The 17022-nt window shown below is 47.1% G+C and overlaps 1 protein-coding gene across 1 annotated transcript in view; it reads right to left on the bottom strand.

The window, feature by feature from the left end:
• Window positions 1-4342: 4342 nt before the first annotated feature.
• Window positions 4343-17022, bottom strand: part of Hunk (hormonally up-regulated Neu-associated kinase) — a 109680-nt gene continuing 97000 nt past the window's right edge. Inside the window, exons 9-11 of the mRNA XM_028756366.1 lie at window positions 15950-15997; window positions 10153-10333; window positions 4343-7785 (exon numbers count right to left, since the gene is read on the bottom strand). Of these exons, the coding sequence (XP_028612199.1) occupies window positions 7127-7785; window positions 10153-10333; window positions 15950-15997 (888 nt within the window). The 3' untranslated portion in view covers window positions 4343-7126. The remainder of the gene's footprint in view (window positions 7786-10152; window positions 10334-15949; window positions 15998-17022) is intronic.

The following is a 17022-nucleotide window of genomic DNA, read 5'->3' as shown; positions in this document are numbered from 1 at the left end:
ATTCTTTGGCTGCCTCTCCATGTTAGTCCCACCTTTCTGCAAGTGTGAAGTGGTTTCAGGCCAGCCTTCTAGCCACTGCAGCAGCCTGCTGCTCTCTCTTGTGTCCTGGAATGATCTTTGCTGTCTGGTGTCCCTGCTGAGATGAGATCAGGCCTCACCAGAGTGGCCTCATTTGAATTTGTCTCTAAAGGTGTCACATTCTGAGGTAATAAGGATGAGGGCTTCAACATATGAATTTTAAGACCACAAGTCACCTTAGTGTGCTCTTGGCAAATGAGATTAGAATTTACCAGTGTGGTTCCTTACTTTACAAAAAATAACCAATATCACCTTTGGTAGATTGTTTGCCTTGTAAGCATGAAGAGTTCAGTTCCCCGGTACCCATGTTGACTACAACTAAACTAACCACAAACAAATCTGGATGTGATGGCACAGTCATGCTGTCCCAGTGCTGGAGATGCACAGACCAGAAGGTCCTCAAAACAGCCAGCCAAGCTACTAGGAAAAGTTCTGGGTCAGTGAGCAATCCTGTCTCAAAGTCCAAGGTGGACAGCAACTGAGAGCGGCAGCTGAGGTTGCCCTGTGGCCTCCATGAACACACACACACACACACACACACACACAGGCACACACACACACAGGCACACACACACACACAGGCACACACACACACACACACACACACACACACACACACACACACATGTGAACGTACCTAAACCCCTCCCTTACTAAGAGCTGCCATTATCGCATCACTGTGGAGTCAGGCTTGTCCGATTTTAGTGATGTTTATTGATAGAGCCTCGATCTGTAGCCCAGGATGTCCTTACACTTGCAGTCCTCACTGCTTTAATGTCCCAGTGCTAGGACTGCAGGTATAAACTATCAAACTCTGCACTAGGAACTATGAGGTGGCTGTTTCTTCCAGGTTGGATGTAACTGCTGCCATCTTGAAGCAGGTCAGCTGTGGTGATCTACCCAAGACCCTTGAGACCAGGCCTGCCAACATCCCTTCTAGAAGAGGAGAGGATCTTGAGACTCCCAAGGCCTTTACAATCCTTGTGAGGGCCTTCACAAAGGCCCAATCACACTCTGGAAGGTGAACAGCTGGGGTAGCAATTTGATGGGATAGCTGTCCGTAAACCACTTAGTGGGCTTTTTTGCTGCTATGAATCATTCATGCTCCTATTAATAACCCCAAATAAGTCCTTTGCCTAGCCTGGAACTTGCTGTAGTGACCAGGTTGGCCTTGAACTCACAGAGGTCCTCCAGGGTGTTGGGATTAAAGGTGAATGCAGCCACATTTGGCCAGAAAACATTCTTGGATCTGTTTGAGGTGAATAGATGTGGTTTTGGTGTTTTGTTTTACATTTCCCAGAAAATGCAAAGCAACAGGGCCTTTAAATGGTACATTTCTGTACCTTTCTATGGCAGAAACACTCATTGCAACCCGGAGAGCCAAACTCTCTTGCATTTTCAAGCCTCATAGTCAAAGACAAGACCCAAAGCCCAGTTCAAGATTTATGATTTGACCCTTGAAGAGAACCAACCAGATGGTGGGAACTTGCTTGCTCTCCCCTCCTGTGGAAGAACTGTGGTTAAGCACACACACATACCCGAGAAAGAGAGATAAATGGGGGGGGGGAGACAGACAGACACACACAATTTCATATGATGTATATTTTGATTATATTTTTCCCTCTCCAGATCGATCTTCACTTCCCTACCTGCCCAATTCCATATCCTCTTTTAAGAATATATTCTTTTAAAATAACCTACTGAGTACAGTTTGTGCTGTATTTCTGGGTATGGGGCCATCCATTGGACCTACAAGGAGCCATACCCTTAAAGAAAACAGACTCTCCCTCCCCAACAACCTACCGGTTGTCTACAGTTCCTCAGGATAGGCTTGCAGGCCCCTTACACTCCATGCTGTCTTGACTGCCACAGGCTTGACCCCATGCAGGCCACCACAGCTGCCACAGCTCATGAGTGCAGAGGTCCAGCCGCGTTGAGAAGACAATGCCTCGCGCCCTTTGTCTCCAACCTCTGGCTTCCACAGTAATTCACTCACCTCTGATGGTCTTTCAGTGAGTTTCATTAAAATTTGTGTAGAAAACAAACGTTTACTGAGAAAATCATTAGGATTTGGGGTGTTGTATGTTATGCAAGTGGAGCCCAAAGGGTCTCACCCATGGGCTGCTGCTCATGGGGAGGGTACTGTTGAACCTCTCTGCCCAATTCTGGATGAAAAGTTTGTTCCCAATACAGGACTCCACCTGCCCCTTTGTCAGCTGTCTATGGGGTGACATCTAGAAAAACCTGGTTTTGTTATTGCATAAAGCATAAATATGAGTTAAGAGTTAAGGCCTTCGCTTTCAACATAGGCCATCTTCTCAGCAGGAACTGCAAGCAGCCCTGACCTGGAAGCCAGCCGACATCATTTCTTTCTTCGCCTGTAAATCTGTTTCCTGGTGGTTTCTCTGTCATGTACTGTCTTTCATCATAAGCTGCTTAACTCCAGTTGGTCCCATGGTTCTCTCTGTAGCTCACTGGTCTATGACCCCAGATGGGATGCCCCCAGATATCTCATTGCATGAGCACCAGCTCAGATGAGGTATCTGCGGAATCCTCCCCACTGTTGCTGCAAACCTAGCCACCCTCCCCACTGCTGCTGCATGCCTGGCCACCTTCCCCCACTGCTGCTGCATGCCTACGTACATCCTAGAACACAGTGCCCTAAAAATGTGTCCATAGTAAAGAAGCATAAACATGTACCCCATTTGTCTGTGGCAGCAGATGTCTGAGGAGCTCCCTTGAGCAAAGAGCTGCCACAGATAATACACTTATTCACCACTCAGGAAAAACACTCCTTCCATTGAAAAGCGATGACATTACATTGAGCCAGCTCCCAGCCCTGCTCTGAATTATTCTCAGTGTGTTTGTGGCACAGAGACTCATACACAGAAAACAAATACAGTAACCAAGAGGCTTTCCAGACCCTGGGAAAAAAAAGCCACTCTTGCATTCTTTCGGAATCTGTCACACTTTGTGATGTATCTCTGTGAAATGTTCTATGGATTTAGTCTCACAAACTCCAGTAGATAACAATGAGTTCCTATTTACATCAGATTTACTGAAGAAAACCAGAAAGTGCAAAAAAGGAAGTGGTCTATGGATAACCAGAGTTGGGTAGCAGAGAGGACTCTACTTAACAATCTGCAGGTTCTTGAGAAGCTAGCCACTTTGAGGATGACTCAAGGTTGCAGAGATGGGCCTCCCTGGAGCCTTGGAAGTGCCTGCTGCAGTGACAGCTCCATTGGCCCTCAACTTTCCTCTAAGCCCAAGGCACCCAGGTCACCCAGGGATTCTGGGGTGTCATCCTTTAAAGGGATGGGGTAGCATGTCTATAATCCTATCAAGCAGAAGGTTGACTCAGGAGGACTGTGACTTCAAGGTCAGCCTAGGCTACATAGTAAGACCTTATCTAAACAACAAAGCAAAACACAGAGATAGTTGGGTATGGTGGTTGTACATACATGTGTTCTCAGCACTCAGAAGGCTGAGGCAGGAGGTATGACTTCATTGTAAGCGTGGACTACATGAGACCTTGAATAAAAAGAGGAGTAGAGAAGGGAGAGGAGGAAGAAGGGGAGGAGTGTAGGAAGAGAAGGAAGAAAGGAGGAAGAGGGGGAGGAAGAGGAGGAGGGAGAAGAGGAGGAAAGGGGAGGAAGGAGAGAGGAAGAGAAGAAGGAGGAGAGGAGGGGGTTGGATCACAGAATCTCAGGTTCCTCCCGCCTCTGAAATGTTGTGGTTCTTACAAATAAAACATCAAACTCCCAGCTGCTCCTTTATCTCTCTTGTCAGAGAGAGCCTGCATGGTGGGAACAGGGGCTCTGCCATGCGACCTGCTGAGCCTGTAGTCCCCATGGGAAAGGGGCACAGGAGTTAAGGAGGGTGACACCTATAGAAACACATTCTGTGAGCAACTGACTGGTGTTACACTCAGGAAAATCCAATACTCCTGCCCCACCAGATATCCACCCCTTTCCCTGACCCACAACCTAAAACTCAAGGGCACTCCAGAAGCAGGACTCACGGACATCCCTGTCTGGTTCTCCTTGGGAAATCCTGACCCTTAAATGTGAGAAGACACTGAGCCATGCTGAGATGCCACACAGCCCACAGCCACATAGCCCTCTGTAAATGCCCACAGCAGGTGAAATTAACCAGGAGCTCCCAAGCCCCCATTTGTATCTGTGCCAAGAGTTTTTAAGTTGACAATGGTACCCTGTAACTCACACTCAATGTTTTAAGATTCATCAATAAACAAAGCAGCAGCCATAGTGAGGAAAAAGTGTATTTCACAGCCATTATAAAAGTACATATATTCAATAGTGGTGACATAAATATAGTCCTTACTCATGACCAAATCGTATGACTAAAATAGACTCTTCCTCCTGGACTTCACATGATGACAGATCGGTCATTCCCATCAGTAGCCACAGGCTGACTAGAATCACAGGCAAAGATTCATTCATGAAGGACAGTCATGGGCCAAACAGACAATACACTCTGCACTTAACAAGAGGACAGTCAGGTTTTCCATATAAATACAATAAAACAATAAAGAATTTAACATTTTTTCTTTCACTCGGTTTCCTAGACTTGTCTGTCAGGTCTTTATGTGCACCCCAAAACACAGCTTGTCTCCCCTCCTGCTCTCACTTGTCTCTCAATGGGTCCACTACCCATTGAGTACTCAGATGGGTAACCAGAGTTCTGAGTCCACGTTACCAGAGGCAATGCAGACAACTAGTTGTACATCTGACGCTGTTCTCTTAGCATTCGAAGAACGGGAAACCCTTTCTCCACGAGCTAACACCAGCACAGGCACACATACATGTGAGGAAAGCAAACAGCCAGAAAAAGACATAAGGGGCTACGAGAAAGGGGGGTGGGGCACAGCACACAGGTACATATCCTACCGGCTTGTGGAGCCGGATACCTGCAGTTGGCAGTTATTTTTAAAATCGACTCTTTACTCATCAAAACTCAAACATATCACGTCAAATAGAGAGTGTCTGTAGATGATTCTCCTCTTCTCTCTGCTTAAAGAGTTCTATTTTCAGTGGTAATCCTGGAAGCTGAGCTGAAGCCATGCTGAATGAAGACCACCACCAGCTGATGAGAGAGAAGACTGGCCTCCTCCTAATGGGTCCTTGGGAAGGAGTCAGTCCCTCCTTAGAGTTTAAGTAGTCCAGGTCTTACCAAATTCAGCCAAGAGCAATTTTCTTCCAGGGTCAGCCAAATGTATGTTCTCTTCTTGTCCAGTCGGAGCTGCGAGAGGCCAAAGGAAGCCACCACTGGTAAATGAGACATGGTTGATGCTGCGTCTCATTCCTCACTGGCAAAGGCCGGCTTTGTGATTTCACATAAATTTGTCCACTTTAGAATCAATGGACCAAAACGATGAACCTGGCTTCATGGCTACAGCTATGGTCTCTGATCACATCTGAAATAGTCAAATACCGAAGATTCTGGGCTGTTCCATAACTCATCTCCTAAACTAGCTGTGGTCCAACCGTGCCAAGTCTTCCCCTCCTGATAACGGCACTCAGTGTCCTCTGCTGAGTACCAGGGCCCAGGATGCACACAGAGACAGTTCTCCATCAAACGCCAGCTGGACATGATCAAGACAACACCAGGGTCCACAAAAGACACACAGGGGTGGCACAGTCACAAAACCAGAAATGCATCTTTGGTTCAATCCTGGAGGGGAAGGTGCAGAATACAGTGTGGACTGAAAGCCTGTTTGGGGGACACTGTTTTCCTTGGGGATGAACCTGTCTGTGAGCTTGTCCCAGGGAGCAAGCATGCTCCTAGCTCCCAGCAGAACAGCTAAGTTCTAACCTCGGCAGAACAGCATGGCACAGCAAGTTCCCTCTTTCTTGCCATCTCAACTCTGCCTTAAGAATCCTTTCTTTTTCACCAGAACCATCTGGAGCTAAGTTCTATGCCTTCAGCTGCTGCCACAGTATAAACACAGGATGGCTAGGCTGCCATTCCTCAGGCAGTGTGGTTCAATGTTCCTCCCCTTACTTCCCAAGCCAGCTTTTTGGCCATCTGAGCTGCAGCCTCTCAGAAAAACAAACAAACAAACAACCCATGAATTTGGTAAAATTACTTTCCATCTGGCCACACAGTTTAAAAAAAAATGCTATTTTGAGCCAGACACGGGGTATACACTTGTAATCCCAGCACTTTGGAGGCTGAGGCAGGAGGATCATGAGTTTGAAGCCAGCCTGGGCTACTTAATGAGACTCTGTCTTAAAAAAAAAAAGTTACTTAAATTTAATGATTTCATATAAAGAAAGATCTCTTTGGACAAGTTCATTCAATCCTCATCAAGTTTCAACCCAAAAAGGGGGAGGGGAGGCAGGGAAAGAAAGAGAGAAAAGAAAAATCTGTCCAAACATTGCACAGGAATGAGAGTTTGCTTGAATCTTCACCTCCCTCCTGGGTTCTCCCTGTTGGGCTCCATCTCTGTCTGAGGTGCCATCCCATCTTCTGGGTCCATCACTGTGACTCACCACTCTGCTTTCCTGTAGGGGATCTTAGGGGAAGAGGACTTGCTTCCCTCTGCGGGGGGATCCCTAGGGTGGGTGAACATCCTTACAATGAGTGGTGTGGTCCTCGTGAGACTATAACTGACCACTGAACAGAGCAGTCTGTGAGAGGCATATAGCGAGCAGAGGCAGGCAAGGCCTAGTACCAGTCTGGAAATCTGAGTGGTCCAGCAGGTGGAGGTGTGTTTTTTTAGCCCTGAGCCCCACTGGGGATACTGAAGAGGGCTCAGTGATTAGTGGTAGCAAAGAGAATCTCAGGCTGGAATGTGTGATTCCCACAGCCCCCCACCCCCATCCCCGGAGTCCCAGCATCTCAGAGGGTCCCTAAGTGAGTGTATGGACATTGAGTCTGTGAATCTTAGCTGATGTAAGCGTGGGACACCGTGTACCAGGAATAAAGGATGCTCTTGTGAGGCTGTTCACTCATTCCCTGGTGCACGTGTGGTGCTCTGTTCCACAGCTGTCCTCACAGAGACCCAGAATCTTGCCATCCCAGGTTAACACTGGCCCTTGACACCGTCGGCCATGTCAAAGGAGAGGCTGGAAGGTGCTGTGGGCTGCAGAGGGGACATGCTGGCCTCCAGGGACCTCTCTGAGGAAGGCTGCAGGCTCTGGTGTCGCTTCCTGAGCATCTGTCCGATGCCCATCATGGGGAACCGTCCCCTGCTTTTCACACAGTTGGGGCTTCCCAGAGGCTGCAGGAGGCCATTGCTGGGAACTGGAGGTGGTGAACACACACCCTCCTCTTTTGGGGGGCTGTTCTTTTCTTCGTGGGCAAAAGAGACCAGCGTGGAATGCAGTGGAGTTTGGAGAGGTGATGTGCTTCCAGACAGCAGCCCCGGGGAGAGTGTCCTCTCACTAGAATTCCTGCGAGCCAGGCTCACAGGTGAGCTCAGGATCCTATAATGGTGGGAAGGGGACAGAAGTTCTATGTGGTCCTCTCGATCCACGGACTCAAAGGATCGTACCATATCCAGCAGCAGGGGCTCTTCCTTGGGGAGGATGCTGGCACTTCCTGGCCCTGGCTGGTGTGGCTCTAGTTTCTTTACAATCCTTGGTGTCCTGGGAGGTGGGACAGGGATGAATTCCATGGAAGACGAAGCCACACAGTTGGAATCAGAAGTTTTTCGGAAAAGGTTGCGGCAGCCAAAGGAATCTAGATACCAAGGAAACAAGACCATGAAAATAGGTTCGGAAAGAGCGTACACAGCCATTGTGCTCATGCCCCACCCACCAGCTTAACTGAGACAGCAAACCCATGCAAGGCTGGAGGAAGCAAACAGTGTTGGCTAGTTAGAGGAAGGATCAGCCAGAGCATCTGAGGCCCCACAGAACCTCACAAGTCTTTCTAGGGTATAGGAGGCACCAGGCTAGTCCAATTCAACAGCTATTCCCCTTTGGTAACTGAAAATCCTGGACACTTTGAATAGAGAGGCTTGCCTGCTCAACAGAACGTCCACTATAGACTAAAATGTGCAGAGTCTGACTTACTGAAAACCCATATATCTGGTCTTCTGACTGCTAATTATGGAAAGACTTGTGTCCCTCAGACATTTTCTTACAACTTTATCATGGTAAAAAAAAAAGCAACAGAAAGTTTACTAGCTCAGTTTCTTTCAGTCTATAGTTTGGCAAAGACACACAGCTATTTCATCCCGCAGAAATAATGCTACCATTGAAGACTCATCTGTTCTGTCAGTGCTGACATTGAAGACTCATCCGTTCTGTCTTGTTTCCCTACACTCTGACAACCCCATTCCACCTGCAGCCCCATGAACTTGGCCACTCTAGGAACGTACATAGTCTCGTACAATATCTGAACTTTGAAGATTGGCTCATCCCCTTAGTGCAAAAGCTTCCAGACCATTCAGGCTGTAGGTGCACCCCCCCCTTTTCCAAGCCTCCCTTGTGGCGTTAAACTCAAGGCAGCCTCGTCAACTTCAAACAGAACTGGGTAGCAAAGGCAACTAGCCAATGGCTAGACTTTGCATCTTGAGTTGGCATCTGGGTTTGTAAACTGTACCAGGAAAGAGAGGGAAACCTCCTAGAGGCTCGACACTTGGGGGAAAGAAAGCCACATTCATGAAGAATAAGCTCTGTCTCAGGGTCTTTTCACTGAGTAACATCTTATGGCCTAGATGCAGGAGCAAGCTGCCTCCCAGTGGGAACGGCTTTGGGAGCAGGCGAGGGCTCAGAGAATCTTCCTTCCCCACATAAATAAATACTCAGATGAGGAGATAAGTCTCCTCAGGCAGCAGATGCCTGGGAAGTGACAGCGGGAAGATGTAGGATTTCATTAATAGCTAATCTCGCCAGTGATCCGGCTGACGCACAAGCTTCGCCTCTCTCTTCTTAGGTCTGCTATGTTCTGTGCACCAAGCCAGGCTGCTCTGGGACAGAAGGGCTAGTAGCTGCTGTCCCACAGTCTCACTAAGCAAAGCGACAAGTCTGAGTTGACCTCAGATACCCACAACCCTCCCTAAGCCTCAGGGTCAGATGCTTTGACCTCTATAAATAAATAATAAAGCCTCTGTAACCAAGCTATATAAAGAGAGCACCCCTGCCTCAAGATTTCACGTTATGACACCCCCCAGCTTCCATGTCTCCTTCCCAGGGGGTTTCTCTCATGCACCTGTGCCATCCAATGATCACATGGATCATGAATCAACAAGGAAATGGATTCTGAATCAGGACACAGTGGGTTTACTTAGTAACTCAGCCAGTGGCTATTACAACTAAGGGACTCAAGGGAAGACCACTGGTCCACACCAAACAGCAAAGCTGGGACTTGAACTCGGTCGAGGAATCATACCACTACTCCAGAACCCAGACACAGTCATACTTGAATGCCCCACGGGGTCATGTTTCTAGGAATAGCTCCAGTAAGTCCATACCCCAGTGCCTGCTTTTACCTCCACCTTCCACTCTTATCCATGTACTCCATTGATCCCTGTAATCTCGTGTACTCATCCTAGCCCAGAATGCAGTGTGTGCCTGTCTCTCGGGCTACACATCTCCCTCTATTCCTACGCCCAACCTGCTTCTGTGATACCTTATACCCTGGCCTCCAGTCCCATAATACCATGCATGCAAACCTCTGCTCCTGCATGCCATGGACCCCCAACTCTCATACCACAATTATCTATCTGGTCACTGTTCCTACAGTACCATGTATCCCAGCCTCTGCTCCTACAACACTTTCTGTTCTAATTTCTGCCTCTATAGCTCTTTATACTTCAACTCTTCTTCCATAGTCCTGAGCACCCTGATGGCCTCCTGCTGCGTCTGTGTCTGCACCTTCAACAATAGGTACCTGCAGCACTATGCACCCTGATCTGTTTTCATTATACCGTATGCCCACCTCTGTCTTCTCAACTCCTGCACAGATGGTCCACCCTACTGCTTGGCCTGAGCCCCTTGGCCTTAGATGTACCAATGATATCTTTCCAGAGGCACAGTTGCCTCTGTCCTGAGCCCACCCAGCCACCCGCACGCAGCAAGCGGGACAGTGGAGCTAACCCACCTTTGTCGGGGAAGCCTGACTTGGAGACCTTCCGGTCTTTGAGCAGGGCTTTGGTATTCTGGATCTGTGTGATCAGTGAGGGTGACGGCTGTTTGTGAGAAGGCAGGTTCTTATCCAACTTCTTGGAAAACGGGCGATGAAGAAAATCACTTCTTTTTTCTTGTTCTTTGGGCTTTTTATCCTTCAAAACAAAGTGAACATACCTATTCAGACATCCACTAGAATATACTCAAGGATTCGTCTCTGAAAAACTCATCCAAAGAGATGAAAGGAACTCATCTTTTAAATGTTGTATACTTACCAGTGTGTGGACTGAGGGAAGGCTGAGGCCTACCCTGTGCTCCAAAGAGCCAACTCCCTCTGCCCAGGAGCAAGCAAACCTGGATTCTCTCTAGCTCCCTTACACTGCACTGTGTTAATATGTTCTGGAGTGGTCAAGGCCACACTATCTGATCAGGTATTCTGGAAAAATCTGAAAGAACTAAGGAACAAACAATCCAGAGTTTTAAAGACCTACTGTGTGCGTTTGAAGTATTGCCATGGTTAGGCATGGTGGTGCAGACCTATAATTTCATTATTCTGAGGCTGGACAAAGAGTTTTTCAGGTTCAAGGCCAGCCTGACCTACATAGTGAGACCTGGCTGGGGTTAATCTTAACCTTCAACTTGTCTGGATTGAGCAACATGTAGGGGCAATAAAGAGACCCCTCCTGGGGGTGTCTATCAGGGCAAATCCTGAGGCCCCGCTCATGAGTGTGCTGACCTTATCTGTTGATGGCTTCAAAACTAGAACGGACAGTTAGGGAAGAAGTGAAATTTAGGAAGGCGGGGCTTGGTTGAAAGAAAGGACACTGTGTGTGTTATTGGCAGTTGTATTTTGCCTTGGCTTCTTTCCTAATATTCTATTTACTTCCATCTGCCATGATACGACCAGCTCTGCTCTGCTCTGCCCTTACCCCTATGGTCTGAAAACTCTGAAATCAGAAGCAAAATAATTTGTCCTATAAGTTTTTTTTTTCCAGAGAGATAGTACAACAATGAAAAATTCCAAATAGACCATGTCTCAGAATACTAAATCCATCCATCCATCCATCCGTCCGTCCATCCGTCCGTCCATCCATCCGTCCATCCATCCGTCCATCCATCCATCCATCCATCCGTCTACCCATCCATCCATCCATCCATCCATCCATCACCAAGTGGTACCCTGAGATCCTAACTGCAACAAAGACTTGGCAACACAAACATAGCTGCTTTCATTTAACAGGAGACCCAGCATGTTTAGTCTAAACCCTACAGAGCCAGAGAAGTCCTGGTACGTTTCTAAACATTTCTACTGTGTAAGCATGGGAGCATTTATCTATAGATCTAAAACTCGCATGGATATTGTCATTTTTTAACCTATAGATTTTATCTTTATAGAACCAGATCTTAATCCCTCTAATGGGAGTGGACTTTACTGTTTGACTTGCCTTCAACCCCACAGCCTCTGGCATCGAGCCAGGTACTTAGAACGAGCATTATAAACAGCTATTGGGAGGGACTGATTAAAATTAACTGAGTTCAAGTTTCTGGGAATGGTGGAGCCACTAAGCAACTGCAGAAGGAGAAATTCTTTCTCTGGCCATGATGACAACACTGATATTTACTGTTAAGCACGGGCAAGGCATCCCTGATCTCGCCCAGGGTGAGGGAAAGGCAGCTTTCCACATTGTTTTGCCTTCAAGTTGAAGAGGATTTGCAATTTGAGGGAGCTCATCAATTTTTCATTTATGTGCTGAAGAGCTTTGCAAGGAAGTGTCTCTTTGTACTTCACCAAAGTGCCCTTCCCAGGATGCCCAGGACCTTTGCCGAAAACTCATTATGAGTGGGTCACCGATGGGAAAGAATGGCTAGGAGAGATCTGAAGTGAGGATGCTGGGTCCTCAGTACCACTCCCAGGGGAGGAAGCTCCTGGGAGATATAACCCTTAACCATCGAGGTGGTGAGAAGTAAGGAGAGTAGCTCACACAGTTACTATAAGCTCCTTCCTCAGCTGCCAACACACGGTCCCTTCCACCACACTATGATGCAGCAAAAAGGCCCTCCTTTCCCAGACATGGCATCAAGTCCTTGGACTTCCTAGCATCCAGAAATGTAAGAAATAAACCTCTGTTGTTCATAAATTATCCAGTTTCAGACATTCTGTTGTAAGAACAGAAAATGTACTAAGATATCCAGAATGCTACGAAGTGTGTCCCAAGTGACTATGAAAAGGCTGGCAGGGGATAATCATAGGTCTCTACTGCTCTCTGCTCCTCTGTTTCCATGAAACACAAATGGTCCATTTTCTACCTTCTCTAAAGCAAAGGATAACAAGCTTTTAGAGCAAATGTACACACACACACACACACACACACACACAGAGCCACATAAATGTATACATAGACACAAATAGAACAACACACAGACAGAACACACACATATATACAGACAAACAGACAGACAGACAGAGCTATACAGTTAGACAGACAGAGCTACACAGATACACACATAGACCCAAACAGACACTCAGACACAGGCAGACACACACAAACACAGATGAGCAGATGGACACACACATACACACACAGATGAGCAGGTGGACACACACACACACACAGATGAGCAGATGGACACACACACACACACATACACACACACTACAGACCTCTATGGAGCATGAAAGAGGATATGGTAGGTTTGTCCTGAAAAGTCTGAAAGAACTTCTTCCTTTTTTCAATTTATTTTTTAATCTCTGTGTTCATCTGCAAAGTCATCATTTCTATCTGTTCATACCTCATATAGGATGAAAAATAAACCTAATGAGATATACTTTTGCAGTACACTTTAAAATAAAACTTGATTTTAAAAAAAGTTCAAATTGCATTTACCCCATTTTAAAATGAGAGGGGGGCAGCAAAGGCCCCTTCAGGCTGCTCTGTACCCCCAAGCACAGGAGAGCAGCCAGCAACTGTGGGGACCTACTGTGGCTCCTTTCCTGCCCCCCTTTGGGGGTTTCGATGGTTTAAGAATCAGATTATAAAAGCTCTAGGGTCGGTCTCCCCGCAGACTTAACTTAGTAGCAAGAAGTAGGTAAGATGTGTCTGCTGGAGAGAGAGGCCAAGGCTGCTGGCCTGTAAGAACAAGTTGTCCTGTGCTCAAGGAAAGAATACTTGGCAAGGAGGAGAGGGCCTCACTGTGTGAAGGGGAAACTGCCCACAGGCCCAGCACCTCCAGGTAGCCCTGCTAAAGGCAGCCTTGTTGGGCTTCTGTCCCAGCATGACCCAAAACCCCTCAGAACAAGAGTCTCCATAGAAACTTCATAGTAACTCTTTCCAGGGAGAAGTTAAGAGCTCAGTCTTCAACACTCCGTGAAGGGGGTGAACCTTGGGCCAGTTCATGTGGAAGTTCAGTGGTCCAAAGGAAATGTGTTTATTTAACCAGGAGATCCACTGCCCCAAACACGTGCCAACGATCACACGGCCAGACCTTTTTCATTTGCCTATTTTCTCCAAAAGAAATCCCCTAGGGACCAGCATGCTAACAATGTCTTATGTAACAGGAAGTAATCTTCAGAGGAAAAAAAAGCTGGTGCTCTGCCTTCTAAGGGCGTGTGCCCCACCCTCCAGAGCTGAGGCTGGCAGAGACCCGCTTCCCCTGATTCTCCTTGGTCAGTGGTTCCTAGCATCACTGAGGGCTAATTTCTAATGCTAAGAAATCCACCATCTTGACTCTAAGCATTTTTTCTTTTCAACCCACAGGAAAGTTTTATATCACCAAGTCAGACCAGAGAAGATCACATGAGGTGGATACAAGCAGCTGTGTGTGTGTGTGTGTGTGTGTGTATGTGTGTGTGTACACATGTGCGGGCCAGATAGACATCAGTTGATATCAGTTGCTGTTTTCAATCACTCTCTATTTTATTTACAGACTTAGTCTCTCATTGAGTTTGCAGAGCATAGGTCTGGCTGGGCTAACTAGCTACCTCTGGGGGTCCTCTGTCAGAATACTGAGGTTAAAGGTGGACTGCTATGCCCACCAGCTTTTATGTGGGTGCTAGAGATCTGAACTCAAGTTCTCAAACTATAGAACTAGTATATAAGGTACTAGTCCTGAGCCATTGTCACAGCCTCGCAAGCAGAATCTTGACCTCTGGTCCCCAATTGTACCTACCAGAGATATGTAAAACAGATACAAAAGTTTTTAATGTGGATCTAGAAAGGATGATTTACCATTCAGTGGAAGAAACCAACATCAACTGAGTGTTCAGGAACAGATGTGAATCCGCTCCAGCAGCCAACCTGAGGGGGAGGCCTGTTCCTTAAACTCTAAGCCCTGAGCTCCAGAAAGCTGGGTCCTTTTAGAGTCTCCCTCCCTGACTGTCCACGGAGGCATGGGAGTCACCAATGAACAACAGCCATGGTTATAGCTTGGCAGTTGAATCCATCCTTGGCTCTCTGCAACTTGCCGTGACCATGAGCAACTACCATTGCCTCCGGGGAAGAGTATCCCCTTCTTTAACCAGAAGTGTGCATCCCTCTCAGCTCCGCAAGCATAAGCAAGAATTTATCCTGCACCCACATGCTGATCAGGCAAACAGTCTGACTTAACAAGGACAGACCTCCTATCATGCCAGGGTGAAGGGGGAACTGCCCCTTAGGAAACTGACTTCCCTCCCAGACTGAGGGTGAACCTCACTGACTGAGGCCAGCTGAAGACGCTCTTGTCAGTGCATGAATTCTATCAAGAGAAGCTCACCAGGACCTTGACTGACAATCAAGGAGCTTCACCTGGCTTCCTTCAGCATCAGAGCCAGTTGCCCACCCCTCCCACCCCAGATGGCCAACATTTCCAGATGTCATTAGTCAGTTTGCATTGGTTCCTTTGTGCCTATCATGCTAGAGAAAGCCAGATTTGGCTGCAGAAAAAAAATAGCAACTGTAAGTGAGTTTATAAAAAAGAAGGGTTGGTTCCTAAATCAAACCATAGATCCAGGAGTAAAAGACAGAGAGACATAGTCAGCTCTGCACAGTAGGCACCAAGCTCATTTGAGGGAGAACCTGATCAGCTATCGACAGGATTCTGTGCTCCTCCATTCAGGATAAGGAAAGAAGGTTGCAGAGTTTGCTTCAGGGGAGACTGGCTGATACTCAGGATCACGTGACAGTTAACTCCATGTGTTAGCTTGGCTAGAGTGTAGTCAACACCAGTGTAAATGCTGCTGCAAAGGGTATGTTTAGAATCTTCAGCATCCACATCAGCTTAGGACAGCAGACGGTCCTCTGATGGGCTGTGTCTCATCCAATCAGTTGAAAGCCTTAAGAACAATCAGGCTTGGAGAGCTGGCTCCGTGCCTCGGACCGCTTGCTACCCAAAGCAGTAAGCACCAGGATCTGAGTTTGGATGCTAGCGATCATGTAACAAGCCAAGTGTGGTCTTATGCATACCCGTAAACCCTGGCATTTTGGGGAGCAGCAAGACAAGAGGATTACTGGGGCTTTCAGCCTATCTGAAAAACCAGATACAAGCTCAGGAAGAGACCCTGCCTCAAAAGAGTACGGCACAAAGTGATAGAAGAAGACACCCAGTGGACTCTTCTGGTCTCCTTCATTTCACATGTACATGTATATACACCATACACACAAGAATTAAAAAGATGGTTCTTTATCTGTCTGTCTGTCTATCTTTCTACCATATCTCTATTTTTATATGTGTATGAGAGAGAATGCATCTCTCTGGAGAGACTGCTAACCCATCAGAAATCCCCAAGTTCTTACCTGCACAGCATGGAATTCTAAGTCCCTTGTCCAGGTATCCAGAGAGGCCTGCAAAGAACACCAGTTCTCATCAATTCAAGAAGCTACATCTATCCCTTCTTCCCAGAACTCTACCCCACCATGGCTCCCTCCTAATAGAAAATTAATCATTTCATTGTTCTCAGAAAAGAATCTATTTGAATCGCAGTGTGGGGAGGGAGCAGATATCCTGACTCACATGCAGAGATCTTCGAGGCAACGTTATTGAACGCTAACGCTCAGAAGGGAGGCGTGCTCTCCCGACAAAGCAGCAGTTCAACGTGACTCTCCAACAGTGCTGACACCCCTGGACACAGCACTCATATCAAGAACCAGATCCCACCCAACACCTGAGAGGCTCTCCTCAGACTTTTTCCCAGCTCAAACTCTCTTTCTAATTTATTAATTAAACTTTGCTTGTTAATTACATGTACGGAGGCACACCGCGGTACGCATGTGGAGGTCAGAGGACCCCTTGTAAGTCTGGATCCTTCCTTCCACCACATGGGTCCTAAGGAGCAAAATGTGGTCCTCCAGTGGCAAGTGCCTTTACCTGCTGGGCCACATCCTGCTGGCTCTTCTCCCAGCCTCTCTGTCCCCAGTGTAGCTATCATTCTGATCGCCAGAAGCACAAACTGCTTGACCTGACCCTGCATTCTCTTTCCCTTTGTTATTTAAAAAAAAAATACATGGTAGTTTGACCATGTTTCCCTCTTCCCCAGCTCTTCCCAGATCCTATCCACCACCTAATTTCATGTTCTTTCTTTCTCTTAAAAATCAAAACAAAAACAACAAACAAAAGCCACCGAGTTCATCTTGTATTGTAATACTCCATTGAAGAAAACAGGCTTTCCTTTTGGCAGCAGGTATCAACTAGCAATAGCTCCTTGGCTGTATTTTATTTTTATGTGTATGTATATGTGTGTGTGTGAGTTCATATGCACCATGAATGTGCACGTGTCCATGGAGGACAGAAGACAGCTTCAGACCCTTTGAAACTGGGGTCGCAGGCTGTCATGTGCCTCCGTGTGGATGCTGGGAACAGCATCGGGGTC

This window comes from Grammomys surdaster, unplaced genomic scaffold, assembly GCF_004785775.1.
Source record: "Grammomys surdaster isolate TR1022 unplaced genomic scaffold, NIH_TR_1.0 126118, whole genome shotgun sequence".
NCBI lineage: Eukaryota > Metazoa > Chordata > Mammalia > Rodentia > Muridae > Grammomys > Grammomys surdaster.
This window is presented reverse-complemented; position numbering and strand designations above follow the sequence as displayed.